The 21,911-nt window shown below is 37.3% G+C and overlaps 1 protein-coding gene across 1 annotated transcript in view; it reads left to right on the top strand.

Annotated features, from left to right (window-relative positions):
- The window catches only part of LOC131994281 (uncharacterized), a gene marked incomplete in the record, with an annotated part of 1,369,549 nt that overhangs the window by 397,125 nt on the left and 950,513 nt on the right, over positions 1-21,911 (top strand). The window contains 1 exon segment of the mRNA XM_059360990.1: positions 10,442-10,578. Within this exon segment, the coding sequence (XP_059216973.1) occupies positions 10,442-10,578 (137 nt within the window).

The following is a 21,911-nucleotide window of genomic DNA, read 5'->3' as shown; positions in this document are numbered from 1 at the left end:
TAGTCTAAAGGCGTTAAATCGCACGATCTAGACGGCCAATTGACCGGTTCCGAACTCGCCTCTCAATAAATCCATTGTTACGCGTTCTGTGTGGCATGTGGCACCGTGTTGTTGAAACCACATGTCATGCAAGTCAATCTCTTGCATTTTGGTAAAAAAAAGTTAGATATCATCTCACGGTAGCGCTCATCATTGACAGTTATGTTACGATTCGCACCATAAACCATACCAAACTGTGACATTTTCTGGATGCATTGGTAGCTTTTGCTTGCTTGAGCCACAAATGAGCTTCGTCGCAGAATACAATTTTTCGATAATAAAAAGTGGATTTTCAGCCAACATTCCAAGAGCCCAATCATTTAAAATTCTGCATTGCGGTAGGTCGTTCGGCTTAAATTCTTACACCAGCTGTATTTTGAATAGCTTCACACCTAAATCCCTCCGCAAAACTTCCTCCGTTGTTGAGTAACAGAGGCCCAATTGCTGCGAACGGCGACGAATCAATAATTGATGGTCATCATTAAATGTGGCAAATACAGCTGCGATATTTTCTACAATTCGCACTCTACGTATTGGTGGTTTAATTTCCAACAATGTAAATTTGGTGCGAAATTTAGTCACAATAGCCCGAATAGCCGCTTCAGTGGGTCGATTAAACTGAGAACAAAATAATAGAAGAGTGCGATGAACTTTCTTAACGGAGCACTCATTTTGATAATAAAATTCAATCATTTTCAAGCGTTGTTCGTTTGTAAGACGATTCACGGTTAAATTATAGCCCAAAGTGAAGATGTTTGAAAGTGTAACAAAACACGAAACGTGCGTGATCTGTTTAAACCAGTGTTGCCAAAAAGATAATAGCTAAGAAATCAGCCTCACATGTTTTCATTGAGATTTTGTCTTTCGAAAAATTTCCTTAAAATTTATTTTTAGGAAAAATGTGAACACAATTTTTATACCCTCCACCATAAGATGGGGGTATACTAATTTCGTCATTCTGTTTGTAACTACTCGAAATATTCGTCTGAGACCCCATAAAGTATATATATTCTTGATCGTCGTCACCTTTTTTAGTCGATCTAGCCATGTCCGTCCGTCTGTCCGTCCGTCCGTCTGTCTGTCGAAAGCACGCTAACTTCCGAAGGAGTAAAGCTAGCCGCTTGAAATTTTGTACAAATACTTCTTATTAGTGTAGGTCGATTGGTATTGTAAATGGGCCATATCGGTCCATGTTTTGACATAGCTGCCATATAAACCGATCTTGGGTCTTGACTTCTTGAGACCCTAGAGTGCGTAATTCTTATCCGATTGGAATGAAATTTTGCACGACATGGTTTGCTATGATATCCAACAACTGTGTCAAGTATGGTTCAAATCCGTCCATAACCTAGTATAGCTGCCATATAAACCGATCTTGGGTCTTGACTTCTTGAGCTTCTAGCGTGCGCAATTCTTATCCGATTGGAATGAAATTTTGCACGACGTGTTTTGTTATGACGTCCAACAACTGTGCCAAGTATGATTCAAATCGGTTCATAACCTGATATAGCTGCCATATAAACCGATCTTGGGTCTTGACTTCTTGAGCCTCTATAGGGCGCAATTCTTATCCGATTGAAATGAAATTTTGCGCGACGTGTTTTGTTATTATATCCAACAACTGTGCCAAGTATGGTTCAAATCGGTAAATAACCTGATATAGCTGCCATATAAACCGATCTTGGGTCTTGACTTCTTGAGCCTCTAGCGTGCGCAATTCTTATCCGATCAGAATGAAATTCTGCACGACGTGTTTTGTTATGACGTCCAACAACTGTGTCAAGTATGGTTCAAATCGGTTCATAACCTGATATAGCTGCCATATAAACCGATCTTGGGTCTTGACTTCTTGAGCCTCTAGAGGGCGCAATTCTTATCCGATTGGATTGGAATTTCGCACGACGTGTTTTGTTATGATACCCAACAACTGTGCCAAGTATGGTTGAAATCGGTCTATAACCTAATAGCTGCCATATAAACAGATCTGGGATTTGACTTCTTGAGCTTCTAGAGGGCGCAATTCCTATCCGATTTGGCTTAAATTTTGCATGACGTATTTTATTTTTACTTTCAACAACTGTGTCAAATAAGGTTCAAATCGGTTCATAACCTGATATAGCTGCCATATAAACCGATCTGGCATCTTGACTTCTTGAGCCTCTAGAGGTCGCTATTATTATCCGATTTGCCTGAAATTTTGTACTACGGATCCTCTCACGACCATCAACATACGTGTTTATTATGGTCTGAATCGGTCTATAGCCCGATACAGCTCCCATATAAATCGATCTCTCTATTTTACTTCGTGAGCCCCAATGGGCGCAATTCTTATACGAATTGGCTGAAATTTTACACAGGTCTCCAACATATAATTAAATTGTGGTCCGAACCGGACCATATCTTGTTTTTTCTAAAAAGCATTTCATTGAAATTTCGTTTTTATAACTATGTCTTTAAAAATATAATTTCGATGGGGTGCCTGGGCAAATTTTATATTTAACAAGTAAAAGCGTGCTAAGTTCGGCCGGGCCGAATCTTATATACCCTCCATCATGGATCGCATTTGCCGAGTTCTTCTCCCGGCATCTCTTCTTAGGCAAAAAAGGATATAAGAAAAGATTTGCTCTGCTATTATTATATTATTACATGTTGGAGACCTGTGTAAAATGTCAGCCAATTCGAATAAGAATTGCGCCCTTTGGGGGCTCAAGAAATAAAATAGAGAGATTGATTTATATGGGAGCTGTATCGGGCTATAGACCGATTCAGATCATAATAAACACGTATGTTGATGGTCATGAGAGAATCCGTCGTACAAAATTTCAGGCAAATCGGATAATAAATACGACCTCTAGAGGCTCAAGAAATCAAGATCCCAGATCGGTTTATATGACAGCTATATCAGGTTATGAACCGATTTGAACCATACTTGGCACAGTTGTTGGATATCATAACAAAACACGTCGTGCAAAATTTCATTCCAATCGGATAAGAATTGCGCCCTCTAGAGGCTGAAGAAGTCAAGACCCAAGATCGGTTTATATGGCAGCTATATCAGGTTATGAACCGATTTGAACCATACTTGGCGAAGTTGTTGGATATCATAACAAAACACGTCGTGCAAAATTTCATTCCAATCGGATAAGAATTGCGCACTCAAGAGGCTCAAGACCCCAAGATCGGTTTATATGGTAGCTATATCAAAACATGAACCGATATGGCCCATTTACAATACCAACCGACCTACACTAATAAGAAGTATTTTTGCAAAATTTCAAGCGGCTAGCTTTACTCCTTCGGAAGTTAGCGTGCTTTCGACAGACAGACGGACGGACGGACGGACAGACGAACGGACATGGCTAGATCGACATAAAATGTCACGACGATCAAGAATATATGTACTTTATGGGGTCTTAAACGAATATTTTAAGTAGTTACGAACAGAATGACGAAATTGATATACCCCCCCATCTTATGGTGGAGGGTATTATGGTCTGAATCGGTGTATAGCCCGATACAGCTCCCATATAAATCGATCTCTCTATTTTATTTCTTGAGCCCCTAAAGGGCGCAATTCTTATTCGAATTGGCTGACATTTTACACAGGTCTCCAACATATAATTTAATAGTGGTCTAAACCGCATCATATCTTGATATCGTTCTAATAGCAGAGCAAATCTTTTCTTTTATCATTTTTTGCCTAAGAAGAGATGTTGGGGAGAGAACTCGACAAATGCGCTCCATGGTGGAGGGTATATAAGATTCGGCCCGGCCCAACTTAGCACGCATTTACTTGTTTAATTTTGTCTTAATTACAAATTTTATTGAATTCGCCATACTTTTTTTAAATGTTGTCGTAAATATTTTTTTTTTTTATTTGTTTTTTTTTTAGAGAAATTTTCATTGAAATTTAGTCTTGAAAAAGATCTTGCGTTCGCTTTTATTATTACATTTTAAGGTAAAAGAACTCGCTGATTTCATTCAGTAGAACATTCGGTCAATACTTATGGTAAAATTTTACTGAAATCTAGATTTGTGCAGTGTTTCAAAAACGGAATCGTGAAGACCATGGGTTTTCATCTATGAAAAACGAACATAGTACCAGCCTTTAGGATAAAATTTCAGTGAAATTAAAGCAAATTACATTAAAATATCTTCTTTGGAGAGAATTTCATTGAAATTTCGGTTTTATAAAAAATTTCATTAAAATGTTGTCATAAAAGAAATAATGTCGAGGTAACCTGGGCATGGCCAAAATTTGCGTTTAGATCATTTTTCACTGAAATTTTGTCTCTAGAAAAATTATCATTCAAATTTTGTCTAAATAATCTGTGAATGAAATTTTGTCTTCGGAGGAAATTCGTAGATTTTAAATGTACATGTCTATTAAATGCAGCGAACAGTGTTGATCAGCTGTTACAAATTTCATTAAAATATCTTCTTTGGAAAGAATTTCATTGAAATGTTGGTTTTATAAAAAATTTCATCAAAATGTTGTCATTAAAGAAATAATGTCGAGGTAACCTGGGCATGGCCAAATTTTGCGTTTAGATAATTTTTCACTGAAATTTTGTCTGTAGAAAAAATATCATTCAAATTTTGTCTAAATAATCTGTGAATGAAATTTTGTCTTAGGAGGAAATTCGTAGATTTTAAATGTACATGTCTATTAAATGCAGCGAACAGTGTCAATCAGCTGTTACAAATTGCATTAAAATATCTTCTTTGGAGAGAATTTCATTGAAATTTCGGTTTTATAAAAAATTTCATTAAAATGTTGTCATAGAAGAAATAATGTCGAGGTAACCTGGGCATGGCCAAATTTTGCGTTTAGATAATTTTTCACTGAAATTTTGTCTGTAGAAAAAATATCATTCAAATTTTGTCTAAATAATCTGTGAATGAAATTTTGTCTTGGGAGGAAATTCGTAGATTTTAAATGTACATGTCTATTAAATGCAACGAACAGTGTCAATCAGCTGTTACAAATTGCATTAAAATATCTTCTTTGGAGAGAATTTCATTGAAATTTCGGTTTTATAAAAAATTTCATCAAAATGTTGTCATAAAAGAAATAATGTCGAGGTAACCTGGGCATGGCCAAATTTGCGTTTAGATAATTTTTCACTGAAATTTTGTCTGTAGAAAATATATCATTCAAATTTTGTCTAAATAATCTGTGAATGAAATTTTGTCTTGGGAGGAAATTCGTAGATTTTAAATGTACATGTCTATTAAATGCAGCGAACAGTGTCAATCAGCTGTTACAAATTGCATTAAAATATCTTCTTTGGAGAGAATTTCATTGAAATTTCGGTTTTATAAAAAATTTCATTAAAATGTTGTCATAAAAGAAATAATGTCGAGGTAACCTGGGCATGGCCAAATTTTGCGTTTAGATAATTTTTCACTGAAATTTTGTCTGTAGAAAAAATATCATTCAAATTTTGTCTAAATAATCTGTGAATGAAATTTTGTCTTGGGAGGAAATTCGTAGATTTTAAATGTACATGTCTATTAAATGCAGCGAACAGTGTCAATCAGCTGTTACAAATTGCATTAAAATATCTTCTTTGGAGAGAATTTCATTGAAATTTCGGTTTTATAAAAAATTTCATTAAAATGTTGTCATAAAAGAAATAATGTCGAGGTAACCTGGGCATGGCCAAATTTTGCGTTTAGATAATTTTTCACTGAAATTTTGTCTGTAGAAAAAATATCATTCAAATTTTGTCTAAATAATCTGTGAATGAAATTTTGTCTTCGGAGGAAATTCGTAGATTTTAAATGTACATGCCTATTAAATGCAGCGAACAGTGTCAATCAGCTGTTTACAAAAATTTTTAGTTAAAATTTATTAAGAAACTTTGTCTTTTTATTTTGTGTTATTTTTTGTGTAGAGATATTAGGGATAGTGAAAAATACCACACCCGCCCAGAAGTCTATGTAACTCTCTAATCCCTGGGAATTAAAAAAAACCTCTGCTCTAGTGCCCGGAGAAGTTCCGGGCGCCCCAATCACAAAGCTACCTTTCCGAGAAGACAAACTCCAAGTCGCCATCTAAAAAAGATCCCTCCGGCATTCAGGTCGCTGAACAAGCGAATGCTCGAAATCCGAAGAGGGCGTGTCCTCAGGGGCGTGTCAGTCAGAAGACAACTCAACGCAACGCCCTCCTCGTCAAGTGCAAAGGTCTCAGATCAAGTTTCGCATTCAGTGCTGCTCTTTGAGTGCTCCTCCTCTCCCCCTATATCAGTATCGCCACAGTACTCTGTACCTTCTCCATCATACCGCGTAGACTTACCCTCTATAGGGCCTGGTGATATACCAAGCAACCATACGTGACGATCGGTCTAACCACCGCAGTGCACATCCAGTGGACTATCCCTAACCTAAGTCCCCAACTCCGACATGAATAGAGTGCATTCAACCACTGTTAAACTCCAGAGAGCGGTAGCTCACTCCTTCCAGTCCCCTGAACTCGACATTCGCCCTCCTTCCGGTCAACAACATCAGCTTTGCCTTTTTGGGATTTGTGTTGTAGACGGATGTCCTTTCCCTAAAACGGAACTCGGGGAGGGAGGGGGCTGCCTAAGCCGCTTTTTAATAAAAACTACAATATCCCTGGTAATAGAAGTTACATAGACTTATATAATGGTTCCAAAGAAGACGATCAGGAGGGCTTTGGGTGCACTCTGAAGAACTTGGACTGGTCATATCGATAAGGTTACCCGGCCACTGCAGTGTGAATTAAGCGGATATTCTTGTAATTAGGGAAGTGGTAGAATGGCTAAGATTTAATGTCATATCGACGATTGGCATAAATATGTTCTCAGACAGTCACTAAATCCCCGGAGAACGTATTTGTGAGCACAAAAACTGCCCTTGACTGCCACAGATCTCCCAACGAGATGGTTGAACAGTTCAAAATTCACCTGTTCTGGGTGCCGTGCCACAGAGATATCCCAGGGAATTGTAAAGCGGACGAGGTTGCGAGACAAGGAACTACCTTACACATTCCAGGGAAACTGGAATCCGTCCGTATGCCTTTAGCAACATGTAAGCTAAGTTTTCAGGACCAGGCCGGAAACCAACGAATGTAGATGGTCATAAAGAGGGGGCTGTGCGTATTCCAATACTATGTGGTCTAATCTAGACTTGAAGAGATCTACCGCTTTGCTGTCATTGGCTAGAACAGACGTCTCGTTCCTAAAGCGATCTGGATGGCTCAACGGTAGGAACTAGAAAGCTTCTTCCTTCTCCAGTTCCTATGGTATCACAATGGACGAAAATATTTAAGTGACTTTTACGGCAGACTGCCGCCCAACGTGTGTCATATGGTCCCAGGTTACAATCAGGACACACATCTAAAATGTTGGCATCAATCCTAGCTCTGTAGGATTTGAGGCGGCAGCATCTAACGGAATGCACTTGAAAAAATCTACTCTGGTTTGCCAAGAAAGTAAGTTTATTCAGGTGCAATAGGTGGAGATCTATTTCCAACGAATACATTCACCTGGTAACTTTTCACCGCATCTGCCGCCGTGTCTGCAAGATTGTGGTCTAGAACCGCTTTATAATGCAAAACATAAAAAAGTTTAATAACAATTTACCAAATTTGCAGAATTCACAATTTGCAAATTTCCAACAGTGTTGTTGGAAACATTGTGAGATTTCACTAAATTTAATTGATGTTTTGCACCATTTCCGAACAATCGAAGTCAGAACTAGGTTTTAGAGAAAAATTCATTGAAATTTTGTAATTGGAAAAAATAATTTAGCGGGTCCCGGGCCTGAGCAAAAAAAATTGAATTTTTAGGTCCTTGGCTCTCATATATATTCCAATCTACGATTTGACTGAACCTTCAACACAATTTGACTGCACAAAGTTTGGTTCTAATCGGTCCAAATTCTGATATAGCTCATATATAAACCACTCTCTCAAATATACTTCTTCAGCTTCTAGAATACGGAATTCTTAACCAATTTAGCTGAAATTTGGCACAAGAAAACTTTTCTTATGACCTTCAACAGATGCGCCAAGTATGATTATAATCGGTCCAAACTCTGATACAGCTCCCATTTAAACCACTCTCCCAAATATACATCTTGAGCATCTAGAATACGGAATTCTTATCCGATTTAGCTAAAATTTTTCACTAGAATTTTTCTATAACCCCCAACTGATGGGCCGAGTATCGTTCCAATCGGTCCAAAGCCTGTTATAGCTCCCATGTAAGCTGATCTCCCGATAATACTTCTTGCGCCTCGAGGTGGCTCAATTCTTATCTGATTTGACTGAATTAAGACATTTCCTATTACCTTCAACAAATATGCGAAGTATGGTTCTATTCGATCCAAAATCTGATAAAACTCCGATATAAACCAATCTCCTGAATAGAAATATATATGAATATATGTGGGCCTCTCTAGGGGACACAATACTTGTCCGGTTTGGCTGAAATTTTACTAGATGACTTTTCCTATGATCTGCACCAAATATGCCAAGTAAGGTTTTGATCGGTTCAAAACCTGATATAGCTCCTATATAAGCGGTTCTGCCGATCTGCCCTCTAGAGGGCGCTATTCTTATTAGATTTCTATGACGTCCAACAAATATCCCGATTGTGGTTCCAATCAGTCCAAAACCTGATATAGGTCCTATATAAACTAATCTTCCGAATATACTTCTTGAACCTCTAAAGGGCTTGTCCAAGCATAATGACCTCCCATTATCCTTTTTAGTTTCTGCCTGTAAAGAGAAACTATCAAAGAACTTGACAAGTGCAATTCATAGTGGAGTATATATAAGATTCGTCCCAACCGAACTTAACACCCTTTTACTTGTTAACTACAATAGCCACAATTTAGTTCATATCGTAAGAAAATTTTGCAAGGATCAATTTGATATTTCAATAGGAAGGGAAACAAAAATTTAAATTAAAAACTTTACTGAATTTCGAAAGTTTTTACACGTTTACAAATTCGCTGGTTGAGCCATTTTTATCCGTTTTCCGGTATTCAGGTTTGCCACTGTTCTGTGTAGTATTAGGTGCCAAGATAACAGAAATATATGAGGTTATCTAACTCTTTGTTAAAAACTAATTTAATATTAACTCTTTAACTTGTCTACCACCAATCAAGGATTGTTCATGGCCTAACAACGTTGTTCTTCCATACACCCGGCGCTCCGCAATCGAATACATGGCAGTGAATGCGTCTGTGACATGTCACTCCAGCATGGTGATAGGAGTTAACGCCTTATGGCGAGCCTTATCTTCCGCAGTCTTGTTTGTTCCCATTCCATTTGAGAACTCTGAGAGTCCTGTGAACTTTTGCAAAAACCAAATGCCCATAAGGTTATGCTGATTCTGATGGGTTTGATGCAGTTGTTTATTCTTTTGTTTTAGAGTTATCACCTCTGACTCAGCCAGGGGCTAAAAATCCACAATCCTTGTGGATCAAACCACCATCAAGCTGTTTTTGTTCTACAAATCCTTTTGCCATATATTGAACATACGCACACATACGCTTACTTCATTTCCATGTGATGTTATTGTATTCTTATTTTTATACCCTCCACGATAGGATGGAGGAATACTAACATTGTCATTCCGTTTGTATTTCATCGAAATAATAGTCTGAGACGCAACAAGGTTTATATACATATACTTGATCGTTTTGATATTCTAAGTCGACTTAGCAATATTTAGCCATCCGTCTGTTCGTCTTTCTGACTGTCTGTCGAAAGCATGCAAACATTTGAAGGAGTAAAATAAGTTGCTTAAATTTTGCGAAAATACTTCTTGATAGTGCTGGTCGGTAAATGGGCCAAGTCGGTGCATGTTCTCCCGATCTGAGCATCTATAGGACGCAATAACTTCATCTGTGACCTCCAACATATATGTCAAGTATGGCCTCAATCAGTCTAAACCCGAAAATAGCTCCCATATAGGCAAATCTCTCGATTGCCCTTCTTTCGCCTCTAGAGGGCGACATTCGTACCTGATTTAGCTGAATTTTTGCACAACGATTTCTCCTATGACCAGCAACCTACCTGTCATATATAGCATGAATCGGTCCATAACCTAATACAGCTTTTAGCATTTTTACTTCGTAAGCATAGAGCTACCCTGAAATTTTGAACAATGACTTCTAACTCCATCATTCAAACCAAGTATGGCTCGAATCCGTCCAAAACCTGGTGTAGTTCCAATAGTAATTGTTATCCATTATCCTTTGTTTACCTATAAAGTGATACCGCGCGAGAAACTTGACAAATTCTATCCTTGGTGGAGGGAATATAAGATTCGGTCCGACTGAACTTAGCACGCTTTTACTTGTTTTGTATTACGTATATTGCCAGAGTCATAACATTTGCCATTTTTGTTCTGTATCATTGCAGTTTGTAACCGTACCTATTATGGTGACATTGGGCGGACATACTCCATTAAGGTGCCAACGCCACAGTGGAATAAACTCCCATTTTTATGTCATTTAACATTCACAGCATCAGGACATGATCAAGGTGACATTGTGCAGGTAAGTGTTGGTTTTTAATGTTTATTACAATGTTATGATAAACTTTAAAAATATTTAAATTTGCTCAGTCAAAATTGCCATATAAATTAATGATTATGAAAAAAATTTTAGTTGGCCAAACACAATAAACCAAAGCAGTCAACTTAAGTGCCTGCCAAGGATTAACCGCTTATGTTTTAAGAAAAGGTTTTAAGACAAAAATAAACCAAATACCTGAAGAATAACGATGTGTTTATGATTTTATATGAACACACATTACACATGCATGGACTTCAAGAACATAAAGACTTCTCGGATAGGCACATAAAAAAATCGTATTTAATTAGTTTACACAGCGATTGTACATAAACTTTTGATTGGTTTATGTTGAACTGATAGACCATCAATAATGTGGGTTTACTGGAACGCCTGTTTTGGCCCATTGTTTTTATACCCTCCACCATAGGATAGGGGTTAAAGTTTCTTCGTTATCCTATTTGTATCACTTTTAAATATTTGCCTAACCCCGCATAAAGAATATATATCTTCTTGGTCGCCATGGCATATTAAGTCGATTTAGTGATGCCCGTGCATCTGTCGGAAGCACGCAAACTTTGGAACAAGGAAATTTAGTCGCTTGAAATTTTTCACAAATAATTCTTAATAGTGTTGTTCGGTGGGATGCCGCTGTACTATTTAAGACCGAAGGCGACACTCTGATAAGACGTATGCATCAGCTTGTCTGTGCGGTTCCAATCATCGCATACCCGATGATTCAACATACTATGTCCCGTACACAAAAAATGCGACAATACGGAATGTGCCAACTGCAGAGAAATAAGTCTCCTCGCCATCACATACAAGGTACTTTCGAGTGTACTGTGTGAAAGATTAGAACGTAAAGTCAATGAGACAATTGGGCCCCATCAGTGGTAAATTCACCATTAACCTGATAATCACACTGCGCCACATACCAAAAGAGACCCGAGAAGGACAGGTCAACTCTTACCATCTCTTCGTTGACTACAAAGCCGCTTCCGATAGCCCTATACGTTCAAAGGTATTTCAGGCCTGTCTGAGTTTGATATACCTGCAAAATTAATAAGACTGCAGGATGACACTTGCTGATGCACGTTCCTTAGTAAGAATAGAAAAGAATCTCCCCGAACCATTCAAAACCAAACGAGGTTTAAGACAAGGAGACACCTTAGTCAGAATCGAATATATATGGCACACTACCTTCAAGAGAACACATGATACTCGCCTATAAAGTTGACATCAATATAATGCGTCGCACAGTGGGCCAAATGGCAAAAAAATTGGAAATAAGTCTACAACTTTTTATCTGTTGATTTTAGCCATACAAAATGTTCTAGACATTTGTAGAGGAGGACATAGGCTTTCAGAAAAGTGCTGTTGTTGGTCCATATCTTTAATACAGGGTGAGCTACAGGGTGTCAAAGTTGACCACTTTTGACTTCTCCAAGCTTCTGGGGGCCATAACTTTTGATCTACTCAACCGATTTACATGATTTAGGACTCTAGAGAAAGAGCTTGACAAGATCTAAAAAACTTATGCATAAAGTACCATGCCATCGTGTACTGTTAAGGAGTTATGAATTGTTTAATTTTAAAATATGAAAATTTGGCCTTGGTTTTTTTCAGTGTTTTTTTAATAACTCCGTCAATTTTAAAGCTATAAACTTCATACTTCACACAAATTATGCCAGCATATGTGTGCATAAAATACAAAAGGGAATCACGTGAATATCTTTGGCGGTTTAAAAATGGCATCGTTTTCAATATGAAAAATATTTTTTTTGTCAAAAAATTGCAAAATTTTTCAAAAAAGATACTCCCATTTCCTTTAAGTTTTCGCAAACTTTGGCCGTCAAAGCATTATCATTTCTTTCCATTTTCACAAAGTCGAGGTATTAAGAAAAGTTTTAAGTGCTAATTTGGCTAATTTCGATATCAAACAACACCGTTATCTTAAGACCAAAATGGCCAATTTTTTTACTAAACTTCAAAAGTTTCTCACTGGAAAAAAAGTTCCACGGGGATTTTTTCGCTTTTTTTGAACTTAAATGAAAGCTTAAAATGTTCCCAACATTTTAAGGTATGTCTCGCCATATCCTAGCCATAAATGAGATCGTAGCGATCAAAATACTGAAAAAAGTCAATTTTCAAGTAGTGCTATATTCATTGCTAAAAAACAAGTATTACGTCACATTTTATTGCAAAGATGTTAAATAAACTTTTATTTGGTAACACTTCTTCTACAAAACACAAAAAGAATCATGGAAATATCTCTATTCTATTCCATTTTATGGAACCGGCAATAAAAAAGTCAATTTTTCAAAAAAGTCGAATTTCCCAAATTTTGTTTTTGTTGTCCTAATTGCACATGACACACTATAGCCATATTTACGCAACATACCTTATCGTAAAGGAAATTTTCATACCTTTCCAACGATGTATAAAACATTTCTCAACTCGGATTCTATCTACTCTAAAATTCATTTACACTTCATTAAACTCTATATAAAAATGTCTATTTGTGAAATGGAACCTTATATGGGGCCTACACTAAAACATTGATAGATTTGCCCAGGGTTTACAATACAAATGTGTTAGAATAAAAAAAAGGTCTCCTGCCAAAGTTTAAAAAAATTGGAATAAAAATATGTGTTTTAGAGCGAAAACACTTCGCATCGGCGTGCGTTTGTATAGTACCTACATCTATTTTTAATGTAAGCTGATGATTTTTGAATAAAAAGTAACCTAGAAATATACCTGCATATATATATATATTTGTGTTAAGATTTGATGCAGACAAATGTTACCTGTTTCGCTATGTCGAATTCCCAGGAAATCCACCGTATCAATGAATGTGAAAAAACCTACCCATAAAAAATTCATTGTCATTTTTTTTAACCAAATTCGAGTCCAGGTAAATAATTATAGAAGAGTAAGTAAAAAGAGGCACTTTGGACCCCTTTTTACGATTGCGTCTGATACCTGAAATGGGTCATTAATTGTGAATATATTGCATAAATATTTGAACAAAATCCAAATTTTCTTCATTATATTTTGTAGAGGCGTAAAGGACATTTATAAGTTATGGAAGTCATACTGAAGTATTCCACTCTTTCGAAAATTGTATGGGACATCAAAAATGATTCCAAATCATACACGGAGTCATTTAAGGAACTTGTTTACACTTTGGACCACATATATGGAATAAGGCTAAATAAAGACGCTTTAGACAAACTTGAAAAATTCTACAAATCATTTGAGAGAAGGTTGCCAGAATGTTCATTCGCAAAAATCAAGTTTTTCAAAATGTATGAGAAGTGGCTGAAATCGGATCTACTTATTGAAATTAAACCGCTGATTCCCGGCCGGCCTAGCAAAGCATACGACGAAGTTACGGAGAAAACCAAAAAGAAAAAACAAGAGGAACTATTGGCGGCACATCCGCCAAATTTAATAAAAGATACGTTCAAAACAGCATTGTTAAAAACACAACCAAAAAATGTTGGACGAATTGTCGATGTTTTACCATTAGCATCTCCGAAAAGGGTAAAGAGAATGGTAGAAAGTATTCCAACTCCAAAATCGACTACAGAATTCACGGAGGAAGATGCACTGGCCCTGATTTTGAACCTAGGCCTCTCAAGAAACAAATACTCAACAATGAGGAAGGCTCTTCGTGAAAAAGGATGGGGTTGTTTACCCTCAAAACATAAATTGTACAACACCAGGACGAAAATGGTGCCATCAAATATATACGTGGACGAATTAAAAGCAAGAGTGAAACTTGCTGATCTTGTTGAAAATACAGCTGTTAGAATTATTTCTAATTTTACTGAAGAACAGTTGAACACATGTAATAATTCCGAAGTGGTTTTGATCAGCAAATGGGGTTGTGATGGATCATCTGGATTTTCCGAATATAAGCAACAAACAGAAATAGATACCAACTTCGCATCAATTTTCATGGCATCATTAGTACCATTGAGAATGTAGATGTAGGTACTATACAAACGCACGCCGATGCGAAGTGTTTTCGCTCTAAAACACATATTTTTATTCCAATTTTTTTAAACTTTGGCAGGAGACCTTTTTTTATTCTAACACATTTGTATTGTAAACCCTGGGCAAATCTATCAATGTTTTAGTGTAGGCCCCATATAAGGTTCCATTTCACAAATAGACATTTTTATATAGAGTTTAATGAAGTGTAAATGAATTTTAGAGTAGATAGAATCCGAGTTGAGAAATGTTTTATACATCGTTGGAAAGGTATGAAAATTTCCTTTACGATAAGGTATGTTGCGTAAATATGGCTATAGTGTGTCATGTGCAATTAGGACAACAAAAACAAAATTTGGGAAATTCGACTTTTTTGAAAAATTGACTTTTTTATTGCCGGTTCCATAAAATGGAATAGAATAGAGATATTTCCATGATTCTTTTTGTGTTTTGTAGAAGAAGTGTTACCAAATAAAAGTTTATTTAACATCTTTGCAATAAAATGTGACGTAATACTTGTTTTTTAGCAATGAATATAGCACTACTTGAAAATTGACTTTTTTCAGTATTTTGATCGCTACGATCTCATTTATGGCTAGGATATGGCGAGACATACCTTAAAATGTTGGGAACATTTTAAGCTTTCATTTAAGTTCAAAAAAAGCGAAAAAATCCCCGTGGAACTTTTTTTCCAGTGAGAAACTTTTGAAGTTTAGTAAAAAAATTGGCCATTTTGGTCTTAAGATAACGGTGTTGTTTGATATCGAAATTAGCCAAATTAGCACTTAAAACTTTTCTTAATACCTCGACTTTGTGAAAATGGAAAGAAATGATAATGCTTTGACGGCCAAAGTTTGCGAAAACTTAAAGGAAATGGGAGTATCTTTTTTGAAAAATTTTGCAATTTTTTGACAAAAAAAATATTTTTCATATTGAAAACGATGCCATTTTTAAACCGCCAAAGATATTCACGTGATTCCTTTTGTATTTTATGCACACATATGCTGGCATAATTTGTGTGAAGTATGAAGTTTATAGCTTTAAAATTGACGGAGTTATTAAAAAAACACTGAAAAAAACCAAGGCCAAATTTTCATATTTTAAAATTAAACAATTCATAACTCCTTAACAGTACACGATGGCATGGTACTTTATGCATAAGTTTTTTAGATCTTGTCAAGCTCTTTCTCTAGAGTCCTAAATCATGTAAATCGGTTGAGTAGATCAAAAGTTATGGCCCCCAGAAGCTTGGAGAAGTCAAAAGTGGTCAACTTTGACACCCTGTAGCTCACCCTGTATTAAAGATATGGACCAACAACAGCACTTTTCTGAAAGCCTATGTCCTCCTCTACAAATGTCTAGAACATTTTGTATGGCTAAAATCAACAGATAAAAAGTTGTAGACTTATTTCCAATTTTTTTGCCATTTGGCCCACTGTGCGTCGGCTACCAGAAAAAGCAACTGCAACCTTTGAAAGAATCAGTGAAAGTGGGACTGGCAATAAATGGAGATGAGGCGAAATGGATTATATTAACTCACAAAATGCTTTGTAAATCCGAGCAGATAAAGAAAATGGAGAAAGTTGGTAACCACAACTTTGAGATAGCCAGTAACTTTATTTACCTCGACACGGCCGTAATCGAAATGAATGACACCAGTTTTAAAATAAAGTGAAGAGTAATATTGGCAACAGATGTATTAATGATGATTTAGTAGTCAGCTTAGAAACAAGGCCACCTCTCGACAGACTAATGATTGTTTCGATTGTGCAAAAAAGTGTAGCATTTTTTCGATATTTGGTACTGAAATCGTTTGTCCAACAAATGTAACCCCACCACCGGGTGTATTGTTCTTTTGTAATGGTGTGGCCTACAGAGTGTAGAAAAATTGTTCATTTCTTAAACTATCGACTATCATTCAAGCAAATTTTGTTTAAACAGAAGAAGAGAGCAACAATTTTTGAATGTTCGAAAACAGCGACAAAATATTAAAAGTAAATATATAAAAATGGAAAAAGTAAACGCGTTGTATTTAGCTAACGACATACTGAATGCATTACGGTTTTTACTGTATTACTAGCTGAACCGGGCCTACTCCGCTGCGTCTTCTTTTACTTTATATGAAACTAGCTGAGCCCAGCCCGCTCTGCTACGCCCGAGTATGCTATGTTGGAGAGAAGTACTCTAAATTTGAACATTTCTGCGAAATTGTAGTTGAAAATGTCCGATGTCCAATTTGAGGGGTTTCTTCTTTCTACGTCAGGCAAAATTTCATCCCAATCGGATAAGAATTGCACACTTTAGAGGCTTAAGAAGTCAAGACCCAAGATCGGTTTATATGGCAGCTAAATATATCAAAACATGGACCGATATGGCCCATTTACAATTGCAACCGACCTACACTAATAAGAAGTATTTGTGAAAAATTTCAAGCGGCTAGCTTTATTCCTTCGGAAGTTAGCGTGCTTTCGACAGACAGACGGACGGACAGACGGACGGATATACTTTATGTATATATATATGTATATAGATATACTTTATGGGGTCTCAGACGAATATTTCGAGTAGTTACAAACAGAATGACGAAATTGGTATACCCCCTATCCTATGGTGGAGGGTATACAAATTATTTTTTACATACTGAGAGAATTAAGAATACTTAAGGAGAGTATTTAACGCATACAGTCTTATTTTCATCTGCTTTAGAGATGATAATTGCAAGCATTGCCGTGGACTTTTTCTACCAATTTTGGTAACATTTACCTTCAGTTTTAAGGGTTTGGTCGGATTTACGGCCCATTTAGATTTTGGTAGATTTTTAAAGAAACTGTGTTTTTAGACTCCACCATAGGATAGGGCGTATACAAGTATTTAGTCGTTCCGCTTGCAACACATCCAAAATCCATTTTCTACCCATATATTAATGTTGTAATCAATCTACAGTCTTCAAAAATTGAGATATTGAGCTGAAATTTGGCACAGATACATATTTTTCCATTCGCAGGTAAAGTTTTTGATTTTACCAAATCTGACAATATTTGGAAGTAGCTGCCAGTAGACCGATCTACGGATTAAGGGTCGTAACCCTATAAAAGCCGCATTTATTGTCCTATTTCGCTTAAATTTGGAAGAATGAGTTGTAATAGGCGTGCAGATATTCGGACTTGATATGGTCGATATCGAATTATATTTAATATAACTGTCATATAAACCGATGTGTTGATTTGAGGTTTTGAACTTATTGAAGGCGTATTTTGTACCCCATTTAGCTGAAATTTGGTACAGTAAATTACATTTCGCCTAAATTTGGAACAATGAGTTGCAAAAGGTCCCAGATATTCGAAGCGAATATAGTCAATATCGAACTATATTTATATATAGCTGTCATATAAACCTATATGTTGATTTGAGGTTTACAGTAAATTGCGTTAGTCCCCTCTATACCTGAGCCTTCAGCTGATTAAGATCGGGCCATATTTGGATATATATGGCATATAGATCAATCTTTCGAACCTTCTTGAGCATATAGAAAGTGAATTTTTAGCCGATTTCACTGAAATGTGGAAGAGTGAGCTTTATAAGACCTATCGGTAACCATACCGAGAATAGACGGATCATACTGGGATATAGATGACATTAAGAAGAATTTCTTGATGGGGGTCTTTAGCCCATAGAAAGTGCATTTTTATCAGATTTCGCAGAAATTTTGGAACAGCATGTTGTATTAGACCCTCTTAAGGCCATAGACTCATAAAAACCTCTGCTATTACCAGAAATTGAACCAATTTTAAATAGTGATTTCCTCTACATCCTCGCCTGATAGGGATCAAAACCCCAATAATTAATCTAATCTAAACTAATCCAGTCATTCCGTTTGTAACACCTCGAAATATTCATCTAAGACCCCATATATTCTTGATCGTCATGACACCTTAAGGAGATGTAGTCATGTCCGTCCATACGTCCGACCGTCCGTCCGTCCGTATGTCAAAGCACGCTAACTTTCAAAGGAGTAAGGCTAAGCGCTAGAAATTTTGCCCAAATGATTTTTATTAGTGTAGGTCAGTTGCGATTGTAAAGAGGCCCTATCGGTCTATGTTTTGATACAGCTGCCATTCAAACCAATCTGGGTTCTTGACTTCCTGAGCCTCTACAGGGCGCAATTATTACACGAATAACCTGAAATTTTGCATGAGATGTTTTGTTATGAATTCCAACAACTATGATAGGTAAGGTCTAACCGGTTCATAACCTGATATTGGTCCCAAATACACTGATCTCTCGATTTTAAAGGTTGATTTTCTAAGAGCTATAGCAAAGTTTTTCGAAAAAAATAACACATAAAATTCATAAAAATGCTTGAAATCTTTATTTAAATCTTTACTTTAATTGGGTAAGACAGAACATTTGTTCCACTAGCCGAACGTTCCAAGCACCTCGATCTTCTGCGCTCATTCTAAAATTTCTGACACCAAGTTTCAAGGTGTCTCCCACCACTTTATCTTTCCACCGGGCTTTTGGTCTTCCCGGTTTGCGTGTACCACCGTGTTTGCCTTCAAAAGACTTCTTTGCTGGAGCTTCTTCATCCATTCTGACAACATGACCTAGCCAATGCAGCCGTTGTATTTTGATGAGTGTAACTATGCTATTGTCGTCGTACAGCTCGTGGTTCATACGTCGCCTACATTCTCTATTAACGCATACTGGTCCATATATTTTACGAAGAAAGTTTCTCTCAAATACTCCAAGCACTGCCTCATCGGCTTTTACAAATACCCATGCCTCAGAACCATATAACAACAATGGTAGTATCAGTGTCTTGTATAGTGTAATCTTCGTCTGTCGAGAGGTGATCTGTTTCTAAACTGCTTACATAGTCCAAAGTAGCATCTGTTTGCCAGTTTTATTTTTCACTTTATATCAAAACTGTCATTCGTTTCAGTTACGGCGGTGCTGAGGTAGATAAAGTTACTAACTATTCCGAAGTTGTGGTTCCCAACTTTCTCCATTTTCTTTATCTGTTCGGTTGTACAAGGCGTTTTGGGAGTTGAATCTATCCACTTCGTCTTATCTCCATTTGCTTCCAGACCCATTTTCACTGACTCTATTTCGTTTTTTTCAAAGGCAGCAGTTACTACTTCCGGTGACCGACCAATGATATCGATATCGTCGGCATAGGCGAGTAGCATGTGCTCTCTTGTGATTAGTGTGCCATATCTATTCACTTCCGCATCTCGTATAATCTTCTCCAGCAGGATATTGAAGAGATCACACGATAGGCTGTCTCCTTGTCTGAACCCTCGTTTGGCATTGAATGGTTCGGATTGATTCTTTCCTATTCTTATTAAGGAACGCGTATCAGCAAGTGTCATCCTGCAGAGTTACCAAACTCGGACATGGTTTGAAATACTTTGAACGTAAACGGGTATCGAAAGAGGCTTTATAGTCAACAAAGAGATGGTAGGTGTTGATTTGTCCTTCTCGGGTCTTTTCCAGGATTTGGCGCAGTGTGAATATCTGATCTATCAAGGCAATGCACCCAATTATATCATTGACTTTAGGTTTTAATCTTTCACACAGTACGCTCGAGAGTATCTTGTAAGCGATGAGGGGGAGACTTATTCCTCTGTAGTTGGCACATTTCATTTTGTCTCTTTCTTGTGTACGGGACATAGTATGCAGATGTTCCAATCCTCGGGTACGCTTTCTTCTAGCCAGATTGCGCAGATAAGCTGATGTATACGCCTTATTAGCGTGTCGCCCCCCGGTCTTACATAGTTCAGCGGGTAACCCGTCGGCTCCTGCTGCCTTGTTGTTCTTTAGTCGGCTCACTGCTACTTGGACCTCATTCCGTCTAGGAGGTAAACTTTTTATACCATCATCATTGATTGGTTCTGCGGTATCCTCTTCGCCGCCAACGTCGCACACTAGCAGTTGGGTTAAATGTTCTTTCCATATCCTCAGCATGCTATCAGTGTTAGTTACCAGATTTCTTTCTTTGTATCTGCAGGAGAATGTGCCTGCACCAAAGCCAACGGTTTGATGTTTAATTATTTGGTAACATTTTCGGACTTCATTCTGACTCCTGTATATCTCATTTCAAACACACTCGCATATTTCCATTTTCTTTCTGCGGAATAGGCGTTTCTCCTCTCTCCTTTTCTCCCGATACCTCCCCTTCATCTGGCGTTGCTAGTGATTGCATGGTTGCTCTATATGCCGCATTCTTGGCTTCAGTAGCATCTCGACACTCTTGGTCGTACCATGGGTTTCGTGGTACGGATTTCGCGGCATTTTGGATGGAGTGGGCAATGGTTTGCCACTGCGCCATTCTTTCGTCGGAACAAGGAGTGCTTTCATCAAGCAATTGGGTTAGTCGGGTGGAGTATGCCGCTGCCATCTGTTGTGTTTGCAGCTTTTCAATGTCCAGCTTCCGTGCAGTGTCAGATCGTACTTTCCTCACCATGTTCAAACGCTTTGCTGCAACAAGGTAATGATCCGAATCTATATACGCTCTAGGGATCGATCTTTCATCTAACACGCTGGATGAATGCCTTCCATCTATCACAACGTGATCAATTTGTCCAATGGCGTTAGATTGCGCGATCTAGGCGGCCAATCTACCGGTCCCGAACGTGAAATAAAATGTTCACTGAACTCGCCTCTCAATAAGTCCATTGCTACGCGTACTATGTGGCATGTGGCACTGTCTTGTTGAAACAACATTCATGCAAGTCAAGCTTATGTATTTTGGGCAAAAAAAGATGGATATCATCTCACGGTAGCGCTCACCATTTGCAGTTACGTTACGATTAGCACCATCTTTGAAGAACTACGTTCCAATGATGCCACCAGCCCATAAACCGCACCAAGCTGTGACTTTTTCTGGATGCATTGGTAGCTCTTGCAATGTTTCTGGCTGATCTTCATTCCAAAATTGACAATTTTGCTTATTTACGTACCCATTGAGACAATAATGAGCTTCGTCGCTGAATGGAAGAAGCGCGCTATGAACTTTCTTAACATAGCACGTATTTTGATAACGAAATTCAATAATTTGCTAGCGTTGTTCGTTTGCAAGCAGTGTTGCCAAAATTTTGCAAAAAGCTTTTCTCGAAGACTGTCACATTATCTAAGAAGTTTGCTCGAAATCGGTTCATAATTAAATATAGCTCCCACATATATATTTGTTCGTGTGGTTTTGGGTAATTGCAAAAATGTTGTCATTTGTCAACCGTAACTATAAATATATTTGCTCGAAATGTGATACGAGTTATTTAATATCCCGGTTCAGAGTTAGATATAGCTCCCACTTT

Source organism: Stomoxys calcitrans, chromosome 1 (assembly GCF_963082655.1).
Source record: "Stomoxys calcitrans chromosome 1, idStoCalc2.1, whole genome shotgun sequence".
Classification (NCBI taxonomy): domain Eukaryota; kingdom Metazoa; phylum Arthropoda; class Insecta; order Diptera; family Muscidae; genus Stomoxys; species Stomoxys calcitrans.
This window is presented reverse-complemented; position numbering and strand designations above follow the sequence as displayed.